Here is a 17,365-nt window from a genome sequence, read left to right on the forward strand (position 1 = left end):
TGCATTGGGTCTTCATTGCTGTGCGTAGGCTTCCTCTACTTGCGGTGAGCGGGAGCTACTCTTCGTTGCAGTGCATGGGCTTCTCACTGCAGTGGCTTCTCTTGTTGTGAAGCATGAGCTCTAGGTGCGCAGGCTTCAGTAGGTGTGGCTCGCAGGCTTCAGAGTAGAGGCTCAGTAGTTGTGGCACAGAGGCTTAGTAGCTCCGCAGCGTGTGAGATCTTCCTGGACCAGGGGATCGAACCTGTGTCCCCTGCATTGGCAGGCAGATTCTCAACCACTGCACCACCAGGGAAGTCCCATAGGTACCATTCTTAATCTCATTTTTCAGATGGAAGATGGTGAATCATTGGGAGGTGAAATAACTTACACAACTTCTTATATGTGTAAGTTGTGAAGCTGGGATTTAAGCAAAGACTCTCTGACTCCAGCATCTGTGATATGGCAATATAGAAGCTATTGTCTGTTGGATGTAAAATCAATTTTTCTTAACTTTGCAGAGAGAACAACTCTGATTCATGGCTAATGCAGTGGTTTTGTTGTCTCCAGATGCTTCATACTGTTGCTCAGAAAGTAATGGTGTATGTCTATCTCCACTAATGAAAAACTAAAATTATGTGTTAGATTTGTAATATTTCAATAACATTATCTTATAGATGAACAGCAATATATATAGTTATCAATGTGATATATGTGTATACATACATCAATATGATCTGAAAACTAATTTAAAATTATGCTGAGTAATATAACTGCCTTGCTTTTCTCTAGTTATGAGACTTCTTATCAAATAGACATAATGAAGAATGTCTATTTAAATATGTTTTCAAAAATTTGGATGGGGGCTTCCCTGGTGGTGCAGTGGTTGAGAGTCCGCCTGCCAATGCAGGGGACACGGGTTCATGCCCCGGTCCGGGGGGATCCCACATGCTGCGGAACGGCTGGGCCTGTGAGCCATGGCCGCTGGACCTGCGCGTCCGGAGCCTGTGCTCCGCAACGGGAGAGGCCACGACAGTGAGAGGCCCGTGTACCGCAAAAAAAAAAAAAAAAAAAAAAAAAAAATTTGGATGACAGGTTAAGAGCCCAGTTTATTTCAAAATTAATATTATTAAGGGTTGATTTGAAGCTAGGTCATATATCTGATCTGAGGGATTAATTGATGTATGTTTTGACTTTCTGTTCTTTTGATAGAAAGCAAATGAGCCCATTTATGTGTTGTCCAAAGGTTATTTGATTTCCACTAAAGAGGCAGAATATTATAGTGGAAAGTTCTGAGATGAAAGTTTAATTACCTGGGATCTAAACCCAAATTGACAGTTACTATGTGAACTCTAGTGGGTGTGATCTTGGGAAAGTTACTTAATCCAGTTAGTTCTTCCTCATGTGTCAAAAATACAGATAATAATAAATACCTTGCTGCAATATTGAAAGCAATAAATAAATAACACAAGAAAGCATCCATGGTAGATTGCCTGATATAGAAATTGCATTTATTTTCCTTGGGCAAAGTCAGTTACATATTTGGCTTTAGTTTCATAAATCTGTAATAATGCTAATAGCATATACCAATACATATACCAGCCAGTGTTCTAAGTGTGTTACATGCATATATTAATTCACAACAACTTTATGAGGTAGACACAAAGAGGTTAAACAACTTATCTAAGGTTACTCAGCTAAGAAATGGGGAAGTCTTGATTGGAATCTCAGCAGTCTGGTTCCAGAGCCTGTGTTTTTAACCACTACACTATACTGCCTTTCTAGAGGAAGGGGTTGTAGGGTGTATCAGTTATTTATTGCCTGTTATGTTGCATAATAAATAGTCACAAAACCTCAAGGGCATAGAACAATAGTATTTATTGGTCACATGTTGAAATGGTTGTTAGGCAAATCTGTTGATCTTGACTGGGCTCCCTCATGTGGCTGGGGGTTGGCTTGCTGTGGGCCTTGGGTGGACCTGGACAGTTTGCCTCTGCTCCAAGTGTCTCTCATCCTGCAGCAGACTAGTCTGGGAATATTCTCATGATGAATGGCAGAGACAAAAGAGCAAAATGGAAACACACAAGTGCTTTTTCAAGCCTCTGCTGTGTCATGTCTGCTAAAACAAATTACATGGCTGACCCCGGAGTCAAAGTGGGAGGACATTACAAAGTTACATTAAAAAGGCTAGGGCCTCCCTGGTGGCGCAGTGGTTGAGAGTCCGCCTGCCGATGCAGGGGATACGGGTTCGTGCCCCGGTCTGGGAGGATCCCATATGCCGCGGAGCGGCTGGGCCCGTGAGCCATGGCCGCTGGGCCTGCGCATCCGGAGCCTGTGCTCCGCAACGGGGGAGGCCACAACAGTGAGAGGCCCGCATACCGCAAAAAAAAAAAAAAAAAAAAAAGGCTATAGATATAAGAATGTGTCACTTGACACATTGAAGTTGTTTTGTAATATACTGCAAATGCCAAGGTCTAGGGTTCTAAAATTCTTGTATATTAGGGATGATTTCTAAAAGAGGACCTCTGTCAGAAACAGTATTTCTGACAATTAAATAGAAAACTCTGAAAACACGCACATGTGAACACACACATACATGCACATACATACACAAACATATAAATTTATAGAAAATAGGCAGAAACTTCTTCTGGGAATACTTAGTTCAGTTTATAATGCCAAGGTAGTGATGGTGATGATGATGATAATAGCTAACCTTTATGAGCTTGCTGTGTGCCAAGCACTGTTCTCAACACTTTACATATAGTACCTCCCTTAATCTTTTCAACAACCCTATTAAATAGGTACTATTAATAGTTTCTGTTTTACAGATGGAGAAACTGAGAGATTTAGTAATTTCCCAGAGTCACAAACCTTTTTTATAAGATCTCTACACAAAGTAACTTTCAAAAAGCTTCTTATTTTTTTTTTTATTGAATTATATACAGACCTCTTTTCCATAGAGTTGAAGGTCTTCTGTAATCTGGCCCTACCCAATTTAATTATCTGTAACTTCCATTGCTACAAGGTATAATTTTAGACAATTAAGAGTCTAGGATTTTGTAGATGGGTTGCATGCATTGGAGGGAGCTGAAATGGGTGCTTTAGAGATTTATTCCAGTTTTAAGAATATGTGATTCTGAATCCCTCTGTGTATTTCCTCATATGCATGTTCAGCTTTAAAAAGTGTTGCAAGGATCTTTCATGTGAATAACTAAATTTATTTCTAAGGGATTAAGTGTAAACTAAGGCTATTTTATTCTTCTCCAAAAGTAGAGTCCTTTGCTTTGATTTTTTTTTTCTTACTCAGCAAACAGAGATCTCTGCACTGATTTACAGCTTTCTTAAAAATAAAATTCTGTTTGATTTGGCCACTTGATCAGCAAGACCAGATGTAAGTCTTTCGGAGATATGGTGTAAATGACATGAATATATGTCAATAAAATGAACATTTCTAATTCCACTGTGCTCCTGTTTCAGGTGTTTGAATGTTGAGAGGTACATATACATTTCCTGTGTTTTGAGATAATTTGCTGAATAAATTCTTATTTTATTCAATAGGTGGCTTTTCAGAAAAGGGGTATGAATGGAGCTCTGAAGAGGAAGAGCCAGTGAAAAAGGCAGGACCAGTCCAAGTCCTCATTGTCAGAGATGACCATTCCTTTGAATTAGATGAAACTGCACTAAATCGGATCCTTCTCTCAGAGGCTATCAGGGACAAGGAGGTCGTTGCTGTATCTGTTGCTGGAGCATTTAGAAAAGGAAAATCATTCCTTATGGACTTCATGTTGAGATACATGTATAAGCAGGTAGGGAAGAGGTGCTTTGAAAAGTTTTCTGATTTCTGTGCTTTTATGACTTTGTGTTTTTATTTAGTAGTAGTGTCCAGTATTTCCATTATTATGTTCCCTAAAGATGAACTAGTTTAAAAATGCTATTGTGTAACCATTCCAACTTTGGTGCTGTCGGCACCAAACTATATAGGCCGCTTTTGTCTGAAGCCACTTTGCTACATTTCCCTTAGAACGTAACTTATTTTTTAAGCTCTTTTGAAAATAGACAAGTACAGTGATATGGTTATAAACTTTACATGTTAAATAGTGTTTAAAATGTCAAATAACTTTTGTCATAATTTTTATTATAATCATTTCCCCCCCAACATTTACTATGACATTTTTCATGCATGCAGCAGAGTTAAAAGAATTTTACAGTGGACACCTGGATATGCACTACCTAGATTCTACCATTAACATTAATATTCTTGCTTTATCACATGTGTCTCCAGCTATTCTTCCCTGTTTCAATCCATTGCTCCATCTTATTTTTTGGTTCATTTCAAAGTAAATTGTTGAATTCAGTATGCTTCCCTATAAATATTTCAATATACATCATTATTATGTATTTCAGTATTTATTTAGTTTTTTCTTTTGTTGTAAAATTTACATATAGTTACATGCACCAATCTGAAGTGTACATTTGCTTTATTCGGAAAATGTAAATACCTGGGTAGCCCCAAAACCTATCAAGTGTATCTTGCTGTTATCCCACAAAGTTCTGTTATCTTTTCTCACTCAGTCTCACCCTTAACCCATCCCCAAAGGCAACCAACAGTGTCATAACATTTGAGACAATAGTGTGGCATAGAAAGGAGACTTTAAGGAGCCTAGGATCAACCAAAAGCAGAAGAATAAATAGGAGATTAGAGTCGGGGAACAGAAGGTTAGGAGTGGAGAGCATACCAGTATTTTTTTTCTACCCTTTTACCCTTAGCAATTTAGATGCCAATATGGATGTTGAGGCAGAATAGACATACTACCCAAAGAAACTTTGTATTATGCATTTATATCATAATTAACCATTTTGGATTGATCTTTTATAGGTAGGGTATTTTTGAACAACTTGGTAATGTTAACTTTAACATCTTCTATCTCTAGCCTCAGTCCAAACAAATCAAGAACAGAACAACCAAAATACTTCCAGGCTTTGAAAGCAAACAAAATTCTTACCACTTTCTATTTCTATCATACCAACATTAGTACACACTTAACGTAGGTGGGAAAATTGAGTGAACAAAATTAGTATACTTTCCATTGTTTGGGATTATATAGCTTTAGGCATATTCATAATTTTAACTGTGCGATAAACATTACAATGAAACACTCAATAATGCTTGTCATGTTGCTTATGTTAAATAGCATTTGCTCAGATTAAAGTGTAACAGATTTTTTTTTTTTTAACTAGGTGCTTCTCCTCCTGCTGTTCGCTCCCTCCTCCCCCAATAGCAAAACATTTGTGTATATTATTATTGTGTATATCCTGACATAATATGCTCTCTCATACCTTTATTTCTTTGTTTTTGGAATGCCCTCCCTGAGTTTGCTCACCTGGAAAATTCCTAAACATCCTTCAAGTCTTAGCTCTAATATCACTTCTCCTATGAAGTCTTAACTGACTAAGAGTTAGTTGTTTCTTTTCCTATGCTTCCATTTATATCTAATATACACGCCCATTTTGGCATGCATATAATGCATCATAATGGTTTGTTAGCATGTCTGTCCCCCTGTTAGGCTGTGAGCTTCCTCTTATCTGGAATGATATCTTTGTATCCCCAGGATGTAGCATAAAATGTGACAGATGGTTGCTCCTTCATAATTATTTTTTGGATGAGTAAATAAAGTAATTGTATCAATATAATAGATGTGCATATGTTGTTTCCTTTTGTCTAGAGTTGGAGAGGGATACAAACTGGTATGGATGAGTGGAAAAACCTGTACTACATATCTAGTTCAATATCATAGACTTTCTTAATTTATAGGAATCAGTTGATTGGGTTGGAGATTACAATGAACCATTGACTGGCTTTTCGTGGAGAGGTGGGTCTGAACGAGAGACCACGGGAATCCAGATATGGAGTGAAATCTTCCTTATCAATAAACCTGATGGTAAAAAGGTATGGTATGAACTTCTTAAAGAAAATTGAGTTTTCACTTGCCAACAGTTACCACTTTTCAGGATCCTCCAAAATGCTCTTTTGAAAACTAATTTTGACTACTTGACATGAAGTTTAAAAGGGAAGTGGGTAGCATCCTATTTCATGTTCCCAGTTTCCCTTTCTACTGATCACAGAAGGCAAAATCATAGGGACAATAGAACAGCAGATAAGCTAGCTAACATCTATATTTTGTTTCAGTGCTATTTCTGTTATGTTGGATTACCAGTGAAAGTTAATCGTTACAGTAGTCAGCAGGTAATTAATATTCTTATTTTCTGTGACATTCATGGCACATGTGAAAAATTACCTATTAAGTATTCATTGCTAATGGTTTGCTTTAGTTCTTATGGTGTTAACTTTGTAGTAACCCTAATACCCTGCATGTTCTATAAAATATCAATAATGTACTCTACTTCCCTATAGGTTGCAGTGCTATTGATGGATACTCAGGGAACCTTTGATAGTCAGTCAACTTTGAGAGATTCGGCCACAGTATTTGCCCTTAGCACAATGATCAGCTCAATACAGGTATGGAATAAAATAAATCCGTTTTGATGGATGTTTCTTTAAATAAAAATTATGAATATATGTATTTCTATATATATGTGGTAGTGAGACAAACAACAGAAATGGTAAATTATATATATTATTTGACTCAATTAGCATACCAGTTCTTATGATTTCCTTAAGGGTGGAATTGTTTTATTACTGTGATCTAATTTCTGATCAGTTTTCAAATTGCCTGCTTTAGTCAGAAAATGTTATATTATCTAATTGATAATTTTTTCTATTTCAAGCCTACAATAAAGTCAATAATATTAAATCTTATAACGTATATAGATACACTGAGACTACCTATTATTAGTTACATTTAATGAAATAAGATTTATAAATGCAAATTTTGTTTTATATAGCCAGTAGAAACATTTCTAAATGTAAAAACATTTATATATGTTCACAACTTTTTATAGTATCTTAATGTGCATTTAGGAAAGTAAATGTCTTTCTTTCCTTTTTTCCTCTCTCTTTTTTTAAGTATTGTTTTTGAAGTTATTGTGTGCTTTATAAATTGTCCTGAAAGTCCTTGAGGGTTTTACTATGATCACAGAACACATAGCCTAAAAATTTTAAGACAATTTTTAGATTTTCTATTCACCGGAAAGAGCAAAAAGGGACAGTAACCAAGAAGCAGACCATCAAAGAAAGGTAAAATAGTTTTAGAAGGTAGGAAAGGCAAAGTGGTTAGGATGAGTAAGTCAAAGCTGAAATTATAAGTCTGTGGGGAGAATGGAGCTAGTGAACCAGCAACCAGGGCATTATGTGTAGTTAGGACAATGAAAGCATGGATAGAAGGAAGACTGATTTTTTTTGTAAAGGACTTTAAAATAAGTCATGATTATAACCTATGATTACCTAGCTTTTTAAAAAATTACTATATAAGTTTCAGGTGTATAGCATTATAGTTCAACATCTGTATACAGTGATCACCACCACAAGTCTAGTTACTACCCATCACTATACAGTTACCCCCTTCATTCATTTTGCCCAGCCCTCACCCCCATTCTCCCCAGGTAACCACTAATCTGATCTCTATGAGTTCATTTTTATTTTATTTTATTTGTTCATTTTGTTTTTGTTTTTAGATTCCACTTATGAGTAAAGTCACATGGTATTTGTCTTTATCCATATGACCTATTTCACTTAGCATAATACCATCAAGGTCCATCCATGTTGTCACAAAGTCTGGATTTCCTTCTTTTTTATGGCCAAGTAGTATTCCAGTGTGTGTGTGGGGTGTGTGTGTGTGTGTGTGTGTGTTACATCTTCATTATCCATTCATCCATTGTTGGATGCTAAATATGTTATGTTTAGCATCCAACATATGTTATGTTTCCATATCTTGGCTATTGTAAATAATGATGCATTGAACATAGGGGTGCATATATCCTTTTGAATATTGTTTTCATGCTCTTCAGGTAAATACCCAGATGTGGAATTGCTGGGTCATATGGTAGTTCTGTTCTTAACTTTTTGAAGAATCTCCATACTGTTTTCCCTAGTGGCTGCACAAATTAACAATCCCACCAACAGTGTATGAGGGTTCCCTTTTCTCCACATCCTCGCCAACATGTATTATTTCTTATCTCTTCAATAATAGCCATTCTAACAGGTGTGAGGTGGTATCTCATTGTGGTTTGTTTTGCATTTCCCTGATAATTAGTGATGTTGAACATCTTTTCTTGTGCCTGTTGGCCATTTGTATGTCTTCTTTTGAAAAATGTCTATTCAGATCCTCTGCCCATTTTTTAATTGGGTTGTTTGTTTTTTTGATGCTGAGTTGTATGAGTTCTTTATATATTTTGGATATTAGCCCCTTATTGGATATATGATTTGCAAATATCTTCTCCCATTCAGTAGGTTGCCTTTACGTTTTAATAATGGTTTCCTTCACTCTGCAAAAGCTTTTCGGTTTGATATAGTCCCATTTGTTTATTTTAGCTTTTGTTTCCCTTGCCTTTCAAATCAGATCCACAAAAGCATCACTAAGACAGATGCCAGTGAGGTTACCACCTGTTTTCTTCTAGGAATTTTATCGTTTAAGGTCTTACATTCAAGTCTTTAATCCACTTTGAGTTAATTTTTGTGTGTGGTGTAAGATAGTGGTCTTGTTTCATTCTTTTGCTTGTGGCTGTCCAGTTTTACCAGCACCATTTATTGAAGAGACTTTCTCTTTTTTGTACGTTCTTTGCTCCTTTATCATAGATTACTTGTCCATATATGTATAGGTTTATTTCTGGGTTTTCAATTCCATTCCATTTATTTATGTGTCTTTTTTGTACCAGTACCATGCTATTTTGATTACTATAACTCTGTAATAAAGTTTAAAATCAGGGAGTGTGATACCTCCAGATTTGTTCTTTCTCAAGATTGTTTTGACTATTCAGGGGCTTCTTTGATTCCATACAAATGTTAGAATTATTTGTTCTAGTTCTGTAAAGTATGCATTTGGCATTTTGATAGGGATTTCATTGAATCTATAGATTGCTTTGGGTAGTGTGGACATTTTAACAATATTAAATCCATGAGGACTGAATATCTTTCCATTTTTTGGTGTCTTTAACTTTTTATCAGTGGTGTATAGTTTTCAGTGTACAGGTTTTTCACCTCCTTGGTTAAATCTACTCCTAGGTATTTTATTCTTATTGAAGCAATTGTAAATAGAATTGTTTTCTTAATTTCTTTTTTGGATAGTTTATTATTAGTATATAGAAATGCCATGGGTTTCTGTATATTGATTTTGTATCCCATGACTTTACTGAATTCATTTATTAGTTCTAACAGGTTTTTCTGTTGTTAGAGTCTTTAGGGTTTTCTATATATAGTATCATGAAATAGCAAACAGTGACAGTTTTACTTCTTCTTTTCCAGTTTAGGTGCCATTTATTTTTCTTGCCTAATTGCTGTAGCTAGGACTTCAAACACAATGTTGAATAACAGTGGCAAGAGTGGGCATCCTTGTTTTGTTTCTGATCTTAGAGAGAAAGCTTTCAGCCTTTTGCCTTGAGTATGATGTTAGCTCTGGGTTTGTCATATATAGCCTTTGTTATGTTGAGGTACATTTCCTCTATATATCCACTTTGTTGAGAGTTTTTATCATAAATGGAAGAATTTTTTCAGATGCTTTTTCTGCATCTATTGAGATGATCATATGATTTTTAACCTTCATTTTCTCAGTGTGAAGTGTTGTGTTGAATGATTTGTGGATGTTAAATCATCATTGCATCCCTGGAATAAATCCCACGTAATTATGGTGTATGACCCTTTTAATGTATTGTTGGATTCAGTTTGCGGAAATTTTGTTGAGGATTTTTGTACCTAGATTCATCAGGGATATTGGCCTGTAATTTCCTTTTTTGTGGTGTCCTTCTCTGGTTTTGGTATCAGGATAATGCTGGCTTCGTAAGATGTGTTTGGAAGATTTTCCTCCTCTTCAATTTTTTGGAATATTTTTAGAAAGCTAGGTATTACATCTTCTTTGAATGTTTTATAGAATTTGCCAGTGAAGCCATCTGGTCCTGGGCTTTTGCATGTTGGGAGATTTTTGACTCCTGTTTCAATCCCTTATTAGTAATCAGTTTATTCAGACATTTTGTTCTTCATGATTCAGTCTTGGAAGATTGCATGTTTCTAGAAATGTATCCATTTCTTATAGGTTTTCCAATTTGTTGGCATATAACTGTTCATAGTGGTCTCTTATGATCTTTTGTATTTCTGTGGTATCAGTAGTAATTTCTCCTCTTTCATTTCTGATTTTATTTATTTGAGCCCTCTCTCTTTTTCTCTTGGTTAGTCTAGCTAATGACTTGTTGATTTTATTTTTTCAACTGGCTCTTAGTTTCATTGATGTTTTCTTTTTTTTTTTTTAGTCTCTATTTTATTTATTTCTGCTCTGATCCTTACTATTTCCTTCCTTCTACTAACTTTGGGCTTTGTTTGTTCTTTTTTCTAGTCTTTTTAGGTGTAAAGTTAGATTGTTTATTCAGGATTTTTCTTGTTTTTTTGAGGTAGGCCTATATTGCTATGAACTTCCTTCTCAGAAGCATTTTTGCCACATCTCATAGATTTTGGTATGTTGTATTTCTGCTCTCATTTATCTTTATGTTTTTAAAATTTCTTCTTTGATTTCTTTGATGATCCACTCATTATTCAGTAGCACATTGTTTAATCTCAGCATTTTTGTGGGGTTTTCCCCATTTTTTTCCCTTGTGATTGATTTCTAGTCTCATACCATTGTGGTTGGAGAAGCTGCTTGATATGATTTCATTCTTCTTTGAATTTATTAATATTTGTTTTGTGACCTAACATGTAATCTGTCCTAGGGAATGTTCCATGTTCACTTGTGAAGTATATGTATTCTGCTGCTTTTTGATGGAATGATCTTTGTATATCTATTAAGTCAATCTGATCTAATGTATTGTTTAAGTCCAGTGTTTCCTTATTGATTCTCTGTCTGGATGATCTCTTCATTAATGTAGGTGTAAGACTGACTAACTTTTAAAAATATACTTCTTAATTTAATTAGCCTTTAAAATACCAACTTAATATCTAACTTCTTCATAGTCAACAGTATGTGCAATTTACACAAGTCAATTAAAACCAGATTGATTTTGCCTTTTAAATATTTATTATTTACTATTTATATTTTTCCTGGAGACATTAAATATTTTTGCTGAAAACTCTAAGTCCTTTGTAATGACTATTTTTTATTATTATCTGAGAAGTGGTCTGTTATTTAAATAAGTACACAAAGTATACTGTATCAGTACATAAACATATAAACATCATTAACTTTTCTTTGAAGTTACTGATATTTATCCTCCTCCTTAGAAAAAAAGAATTTCACCTTAATGCTGTGATCTGTTCATGAAGCAATAATGCATATGTTCGAGGATGTAAGCATGATATTCAGAACTTAACTTCCATATGATGGAACTTTCTATAGACTTAAACAATTGATTGTATAGAAGCTAACATAATTTCTCAAGACAAAATTTTATATATGGGTTATTAAGATCTAGATTATTATTATTTTCATATGCTTGTAAGAATGATTATTTTTTACTAATTGTTGAATTAGGTTCATAAAATAATTTTAATATTCTGTCTCCAAATCAGGTAGCTACTGTATTTCTGGAAAAATTTTATGATCATTGTACATTATTTATTGTCTCTCAGGCTTTCTTTACTTCTCTCTTAAGGTCTTATAAATATATGTGAGAGAGTTTGATTTTGTGAAATTGTTATCTCAAAAAATAGAGAATAACAAAATAAGTGCTTAGCATGCTGCTAATTATTTTCTCATTTTGACTTTATTTCTTAATCAAGGTATATAACTTATCTCAAAATGTGCAGGAGGATGATCTTCAGCACCTTCAGGTAACACTATTTACAGTCTCTTTTGTATATCTAGTAATCTTTTGGGCATGTACAGCAGAACTTTAGGATTTTGGGGGGTCTTCTTGTACTTGGAAATCATAACAGTCAGAAAGATTTAAAAACATAACCAAATGGAGGTTTTCCCATTTCCAGGTTTCTAGTTCTAGCCCTGTATGATTATATTCTTTCTAATTCAGTTTTCAAAGTCCTTTGTTTCAGTAAAGCTATTTGCTGTCAACCCTGTATATGGAAAAATATATGGCAAATTAGAGTGGAGAAAGAACCTTTGGTTTAAAAGTGACCCAGAATGTGAAGTTGAAGTCCTATGGTCAGGGATTTAATAACTGTTAGTATGGTATCAGTTGTATGCCAGATTTTTTTTCCTGTGGACCGCTTTATAGCTAAGAACTATGGGGGACTACCTGATGATTACTCATAGAATTCTATTTTAGATCTGAAAAAGATATCAGTGACACCTAATTTATCCTTAATATTTTATGGATGAGAAATGTTTTTCTGAAAAAAAAAGTAACTTGCCTAAACTCACGTGGCTAGTTAGTGGCAGAGTGGGAATAGAAATTTGATCATCTGATTGGACTCGGTGCTTCTTCCACTCTCCAAGCAGCCTTTAAATCTCAAATAAGTGGAAGATTAGATGTTTCCTAAAGATAGTTCGCACCTCTGTCTACTCTTTTTCAATTCATGTTATTCTCAGCTACATAGAAAAACCTATTGTTTCTCTGATAGTTTTCCTCTGCGTATTTTATAGAAAATTTTGCTTTCAATGTATTATTTTATCTTGCCAATAAGAGCCCTGTGCAGTTTAACAAATAACAAAGGATGATAATGCAGGGTGATCTGTGAGAGTGGAAATATCATTTGGAGTTCACATCTAGCATTACTCCCAAATATGTTTCTAGTATATCACACTGACCATTTATGACAAATAGACAGTATGCCAAATAATTGTTAGATGTTTCTTAGAATGAGTGCAATTGCTTCTTTAGGCATGTGTCATAACCTAGCCAGTTGCTTTCCAAGTTAATGACATGGCACTGTTCAATACCAGTTTAGGATTTCTAAAAAAGGACTGATTTGGGGCTTTGATATTAAGTAATCTTTTTTGAGATCATTTAAAAATTTTCCTGTAAATGACAACACCTCATCCTTCCTCAAAAAAGATTGTGAATTCAAATTATGTTAGTAAATGTTTCTAATGAGAATGAATAATGATTCTAATCCCTGGACCTGCTGCCTTTTAGACATATTCTAGACTTTCATTTAATCACTCTAATCAGATGCCTAGTTATTACCATTTGCTTTCTAGATTCCCATAGTTTTCACAGGAGAGGCAGTGTGGTACTTTGGGGGCTATTCTAAAGGGGCAAAGGAAGGGAATCCTCTGTGTCGGCATCCTTCCCCAGCTCTGAGAAGCCTCTGTGGCTTGGTACTCTCGTGTGATGAAGCGGCATTTCCTGTGTATATATGGGGAAATCCACTTGGCCAGTCTGGATGGAACTCTCACCAGAGGCCCAATCACAATCACCCTCTCAAGTCTATGTTCTCTAAAACCTTACATTTCTGGCAATACAAAATGATATGGTACCTCTCAATTGGGAGCAATAAAAAAATAAAAGAAGTTGGTGTATTTGATTCTTCACTTCTTAAACCAAATGCCTGTATGTCTTTGTAATGATCAAGACCATCAGGACATTAAATTTCCTCTGGCAACAACAGTAAATTATCCTACTTAGTTTATAGCTCTCTGGTCTAATCTATGAAAGTTTTGCTTTGAAAGGTCATTTAACATGTTTCATTGTCCCCCATCTTCCCCACAAAAAAAATTGTCCTACATTTTAGAGATAAAAGGGGTTACCTTTAAAATGGAAACTTCATTTTTAAAATGTACTTTATGTCCTTAATTTTAAAATATATAATTACTGTAGCTCTGCTTTATCTAATACTTAGTTACTTAAAATGATTATTTTAATCTTAATAATACAGTATTACATTACAGCTAGAGAAAAAGATTAGTGGAAGAAAACCAAGAAGTAAAACTTTGCAGATACTGAAGTTTTCTCTGTGTGTGTGGGTGTGTGTGTGTGTGATTTTCCTTGTAGCTTTTCACTGAGTATGGCAGGCTGGCAATGGAGGAAACATTCCTGAAGCCATTTCAGGTGAGTGGGTATAAAATGATGATAAATTCTTATTAGAGTTTCCTGAAGATTATAACCAGATATATTAATTAAGAGGGTCATGTTTCTTTCTCCATTCACAATAGCAAAAAAGAAAAAAAGCTTTGATAGTTAACTACCAAAATCCAAAATATAAAGACCTTTATGGAGAAAATATTTTCAAAGTTTCATTAAAGATCATAAAGGAAAATTTATATAAACCAGAGAGATATAATATGATTCCAGACAGGATGATTTAATGTGGTAGAGAATTTTTTTCCCCAGATTAATCAATAAACTCAGTGCAATTCCAATTAAAACTACAACAGGATTTTTTGAGAAATTCAACACATTTTTCTATAACTTATATGGAAAAATTAAGTTCTCTTTTGATTTGTCAGTTTTCTAAAAGAAAATCCAAATTGGGGGATTGAATACATACTAGAAAACCATAGCAATGAAAATGGTGTGATTCTGCACAGATACGAGAAAACCAGATGAAACTAAACAGAGTTCAGAAATATCCCTCTATATATGGAAACCTAGTATGCAGTAGAGGTCATGTCATAAACCAGTGGGAAATGGATGGATTAATAGCTGGGGTTTGGAAAAACTAATTCACTTTTGGAAGAAAAAGTTGAATTTCTACTGAACACCATATGTGGAAGAGAGCTCCAATAGTATTAAAGAACTAAATATGAAATTTAAAACTATAAAGTTAGTAGAATAAAATATTGGAGAATATCCTTCTGAACTGGGGTGAAGAAACAGTTATTCACTAAGACCCCCCCCCACTAAAAAAAGCATGTAGTGAAAAATTGATGGATATTACTGTATCAGAATAAAGTATTTCTATTTATCAGGAGACTCTATAAGCAAAATAACTGGATTGGTAGAAGATAATGACAATGTCAAAAGTCAACAAGGGATTAATATATAGAATGTGCAAGGAAGTTTTGCAAATAAGACTGGGATGCCCATCAAAAATAGGCAAAGGAACCACTACACACCTATTAGAATGGCCAAATTTCAGAGCATTGACAACACCACATGCTCCACAAATGAGGATGTAGAGCAACAGGAACTCTCATAAATTTCTGGTTGGAATGCAAAATGATACAGCCACTTTCAAAGATAGTTTGGTAATTTCTTTAAAAACTAAACCTACTCTTTCCATATAATCCAATGATTGTGCTTTTTGGTATTTACCCAAAGGAGTTGAAAACTTATGTCCACATAAAATCTGCACACAGGTGTTTGTAGCAGCTTTATACATAATTGCCAAAACTTGTAAGCAACCAAGATGTCCTTCAGTAAGTGAATGGATATTTAAACTGTGGTACCTCCAAACGATGGAATGTTATTCAACATGAAAGAAAAGAAATGAGCTATCAGCCACAAAAAGCCATGGAGAAATCTTAAATGTGCATTACTAAACAAAAGAAATCAATCTGAGAAGGCTACACACTGTATGATTCCAACTATATGATATTCTGGAAGAGGCAAAACCATAGAGACCATAAAGAGATCAGTGGTTTCGGGGTGAGCCGAAGGTGCAGCACGAGGGGCAGAGAGATGAACAGAGGATTTGGAGGGCAGTGAAAATACTCTGTAAGATATTATAATGATGGATATATGTCATTATACATTTGTCCTAACCCATAGAATGTACAACACTAAGAGTGAACCCTAAGATAAACTATGGACTTTGAGTGATTATGATGTCAATGTAGGTTCATTCTTGCTTAAAAAAATATATACCATTCTGGCGAGTGATGTTGATAGTGGGAGAGGCAATGCATGTGTCAGGGCAGGTGGTATTTATATGGCAAATCTTTGTACCTTCCTCTCAGTTTTACTGCTCTGAAAGAAGATCTTAAAAAAATCCCAAGCCATTCATAAATGATAAACTGAACTTAATTAAAAAAATTAGGCAATGGATGTATAGACAGTTAACAGAAAGGAAACCTGAATGGCTAACACATTTTCTAAGGGATGTTAAGTCTTATTGATAATAAGTTAAAGATTAAAACCATGAGATACCACTTTATACTCATTAGATAGGCAAAAAGTAGAACATGGGGATAAATACGAAATGATAGCTAGGATTTGGGTAAATGGGAACACTCAAGCCCTGTTGGTTAAAGTGCGGATTGGAGCAACCATTCTGTGGAGCAGGGCAAATATATAAGGATACTCACTGTAGCACTGATAGAGTTGTCGTAGCAGGAAGTTGTAGGCAACTTAGGTGTCCATCACTAGAAGAACAGATAAAATAGGGTGAAAAGCATACTCTGAAATATTTTGCAACATCCAAAGGCAATGAACCCAAAGTATAGAGTGGCATGAGTAAAGTGTTAAAATTAATACTGAATTAAGTAGGGAAAAAGTTTGAGTTCTATAGCATGATACTATCTGTGATTTTAAAACTTCTACATACACAAAATAATATATGTTAGAATAAGTGTGGTTGAGAGCAGACAGTTGAGGAATGGGAGTGGGAATCTGGGAAAAAAATATGATAAAGTAAAACAAGAAAGGGACCTTTGCATGGAGAGATGTTGGTGTGCTGTGATTGAAGGAGTGTGAATCTCTCCTCTCAGATCTGGAGAAGCAGGTGGGGAGAGGAGTTGATATAGAATGAAATAAGTCCCTGCATACAATCTTCTATGTGGTTTACAATACCCGTTAGACTCTGTTGTATTTTTTAGAAATCATTCATCATGTTGATAGTTGAAGTGTTGTATAGTGATTAGGCTATTTGCTTTGACTTTTCTCTTTTCTGAACTTGCTACCTCAGGACTCACTGACATAGATTGAGTAACTCCATAGTAAATTCTGGAAAGGAGTTTTCATTCTTACCAGCAGATGTCACTGCTTCTTATACTTTGCTAGATAAACTAAAACCAAAAGAGATAAACCAGTGTTCTGTTGATAGATAGATGGATAGATAGACAGGCAAACAGGCCTTTGGTAAAACAAAACTAAACTAAACTAACTAACAAAAAACAGCAAACTGAAAACAATAGAAAAAACTTTAAGAGATCACTACTTGTTGGTAAACTGTTGGCATTACAAATGTCAATGAAAAGAAAAGGTTTTGACTGAATGAGTCAACAGTGACTCCTGAACAGGTTTGGACTTATAAATCTAAGTATCTGAAATTGAAATGAGAAACTCATTAAGTAGCAAAAGTAGCTTCCAAAGCTACTTTAATAATATTTAAGGGACTTCCCTGGTGACGCAGTGGTTAAGAATCCGCCTGCCAATGCAGGGGACACGGGTT

General features: G+C 34.9%; 1 protein-coding gene across 2 annotated transcripts in view; it reads left to right on the plus strand.

Annotated features, from left to right (window-relative positions):
• Positions 1-17,365, plus strand: part of ATL1 (atlastin GTPase 1) — a 64,032-nt gene that overhangs the window by 24,858 nt on the left and 21,809 nt on the right. For both annotated transcript variants that reach the window (XM_082618634.1, XM_082618633.1), the window contains exons 2-6: positions 3,538-3,785; positions 5,792-5,926; positions 6,392-6,496; positions 11,855-11,905; positions 14,026-14,082. In XM_082618634.1, the coding sequence (XP_082474760.1) occupies positions 3,538-3,785; positions 5,792-5,926; positions 6,392-6,496; positions 11,855-11,905; positions 14,026-14,082 (596 nt within the window). The remainder of the gene's footprint in view (positions 1-3,537; positions 3,786-5,791; positions 5,927-6,391; positions 6,497-11,854; positions 11,906-14,025; positions 14,083-17,365) is intronic.

This window comes from Mesoplodon mirus, assembly GCF_964341445.2.
Source record: "Mesoplodon mirus genome assembly, chromosome: 4".
Classification (NCBI taxonomy): domain Eukaryota; kingdom Metazoa; phylum Chordata; class Mammalia; order Artiodactyla; family Ziphiidae; genus Mesoplodon; species Mesoplodon mirus.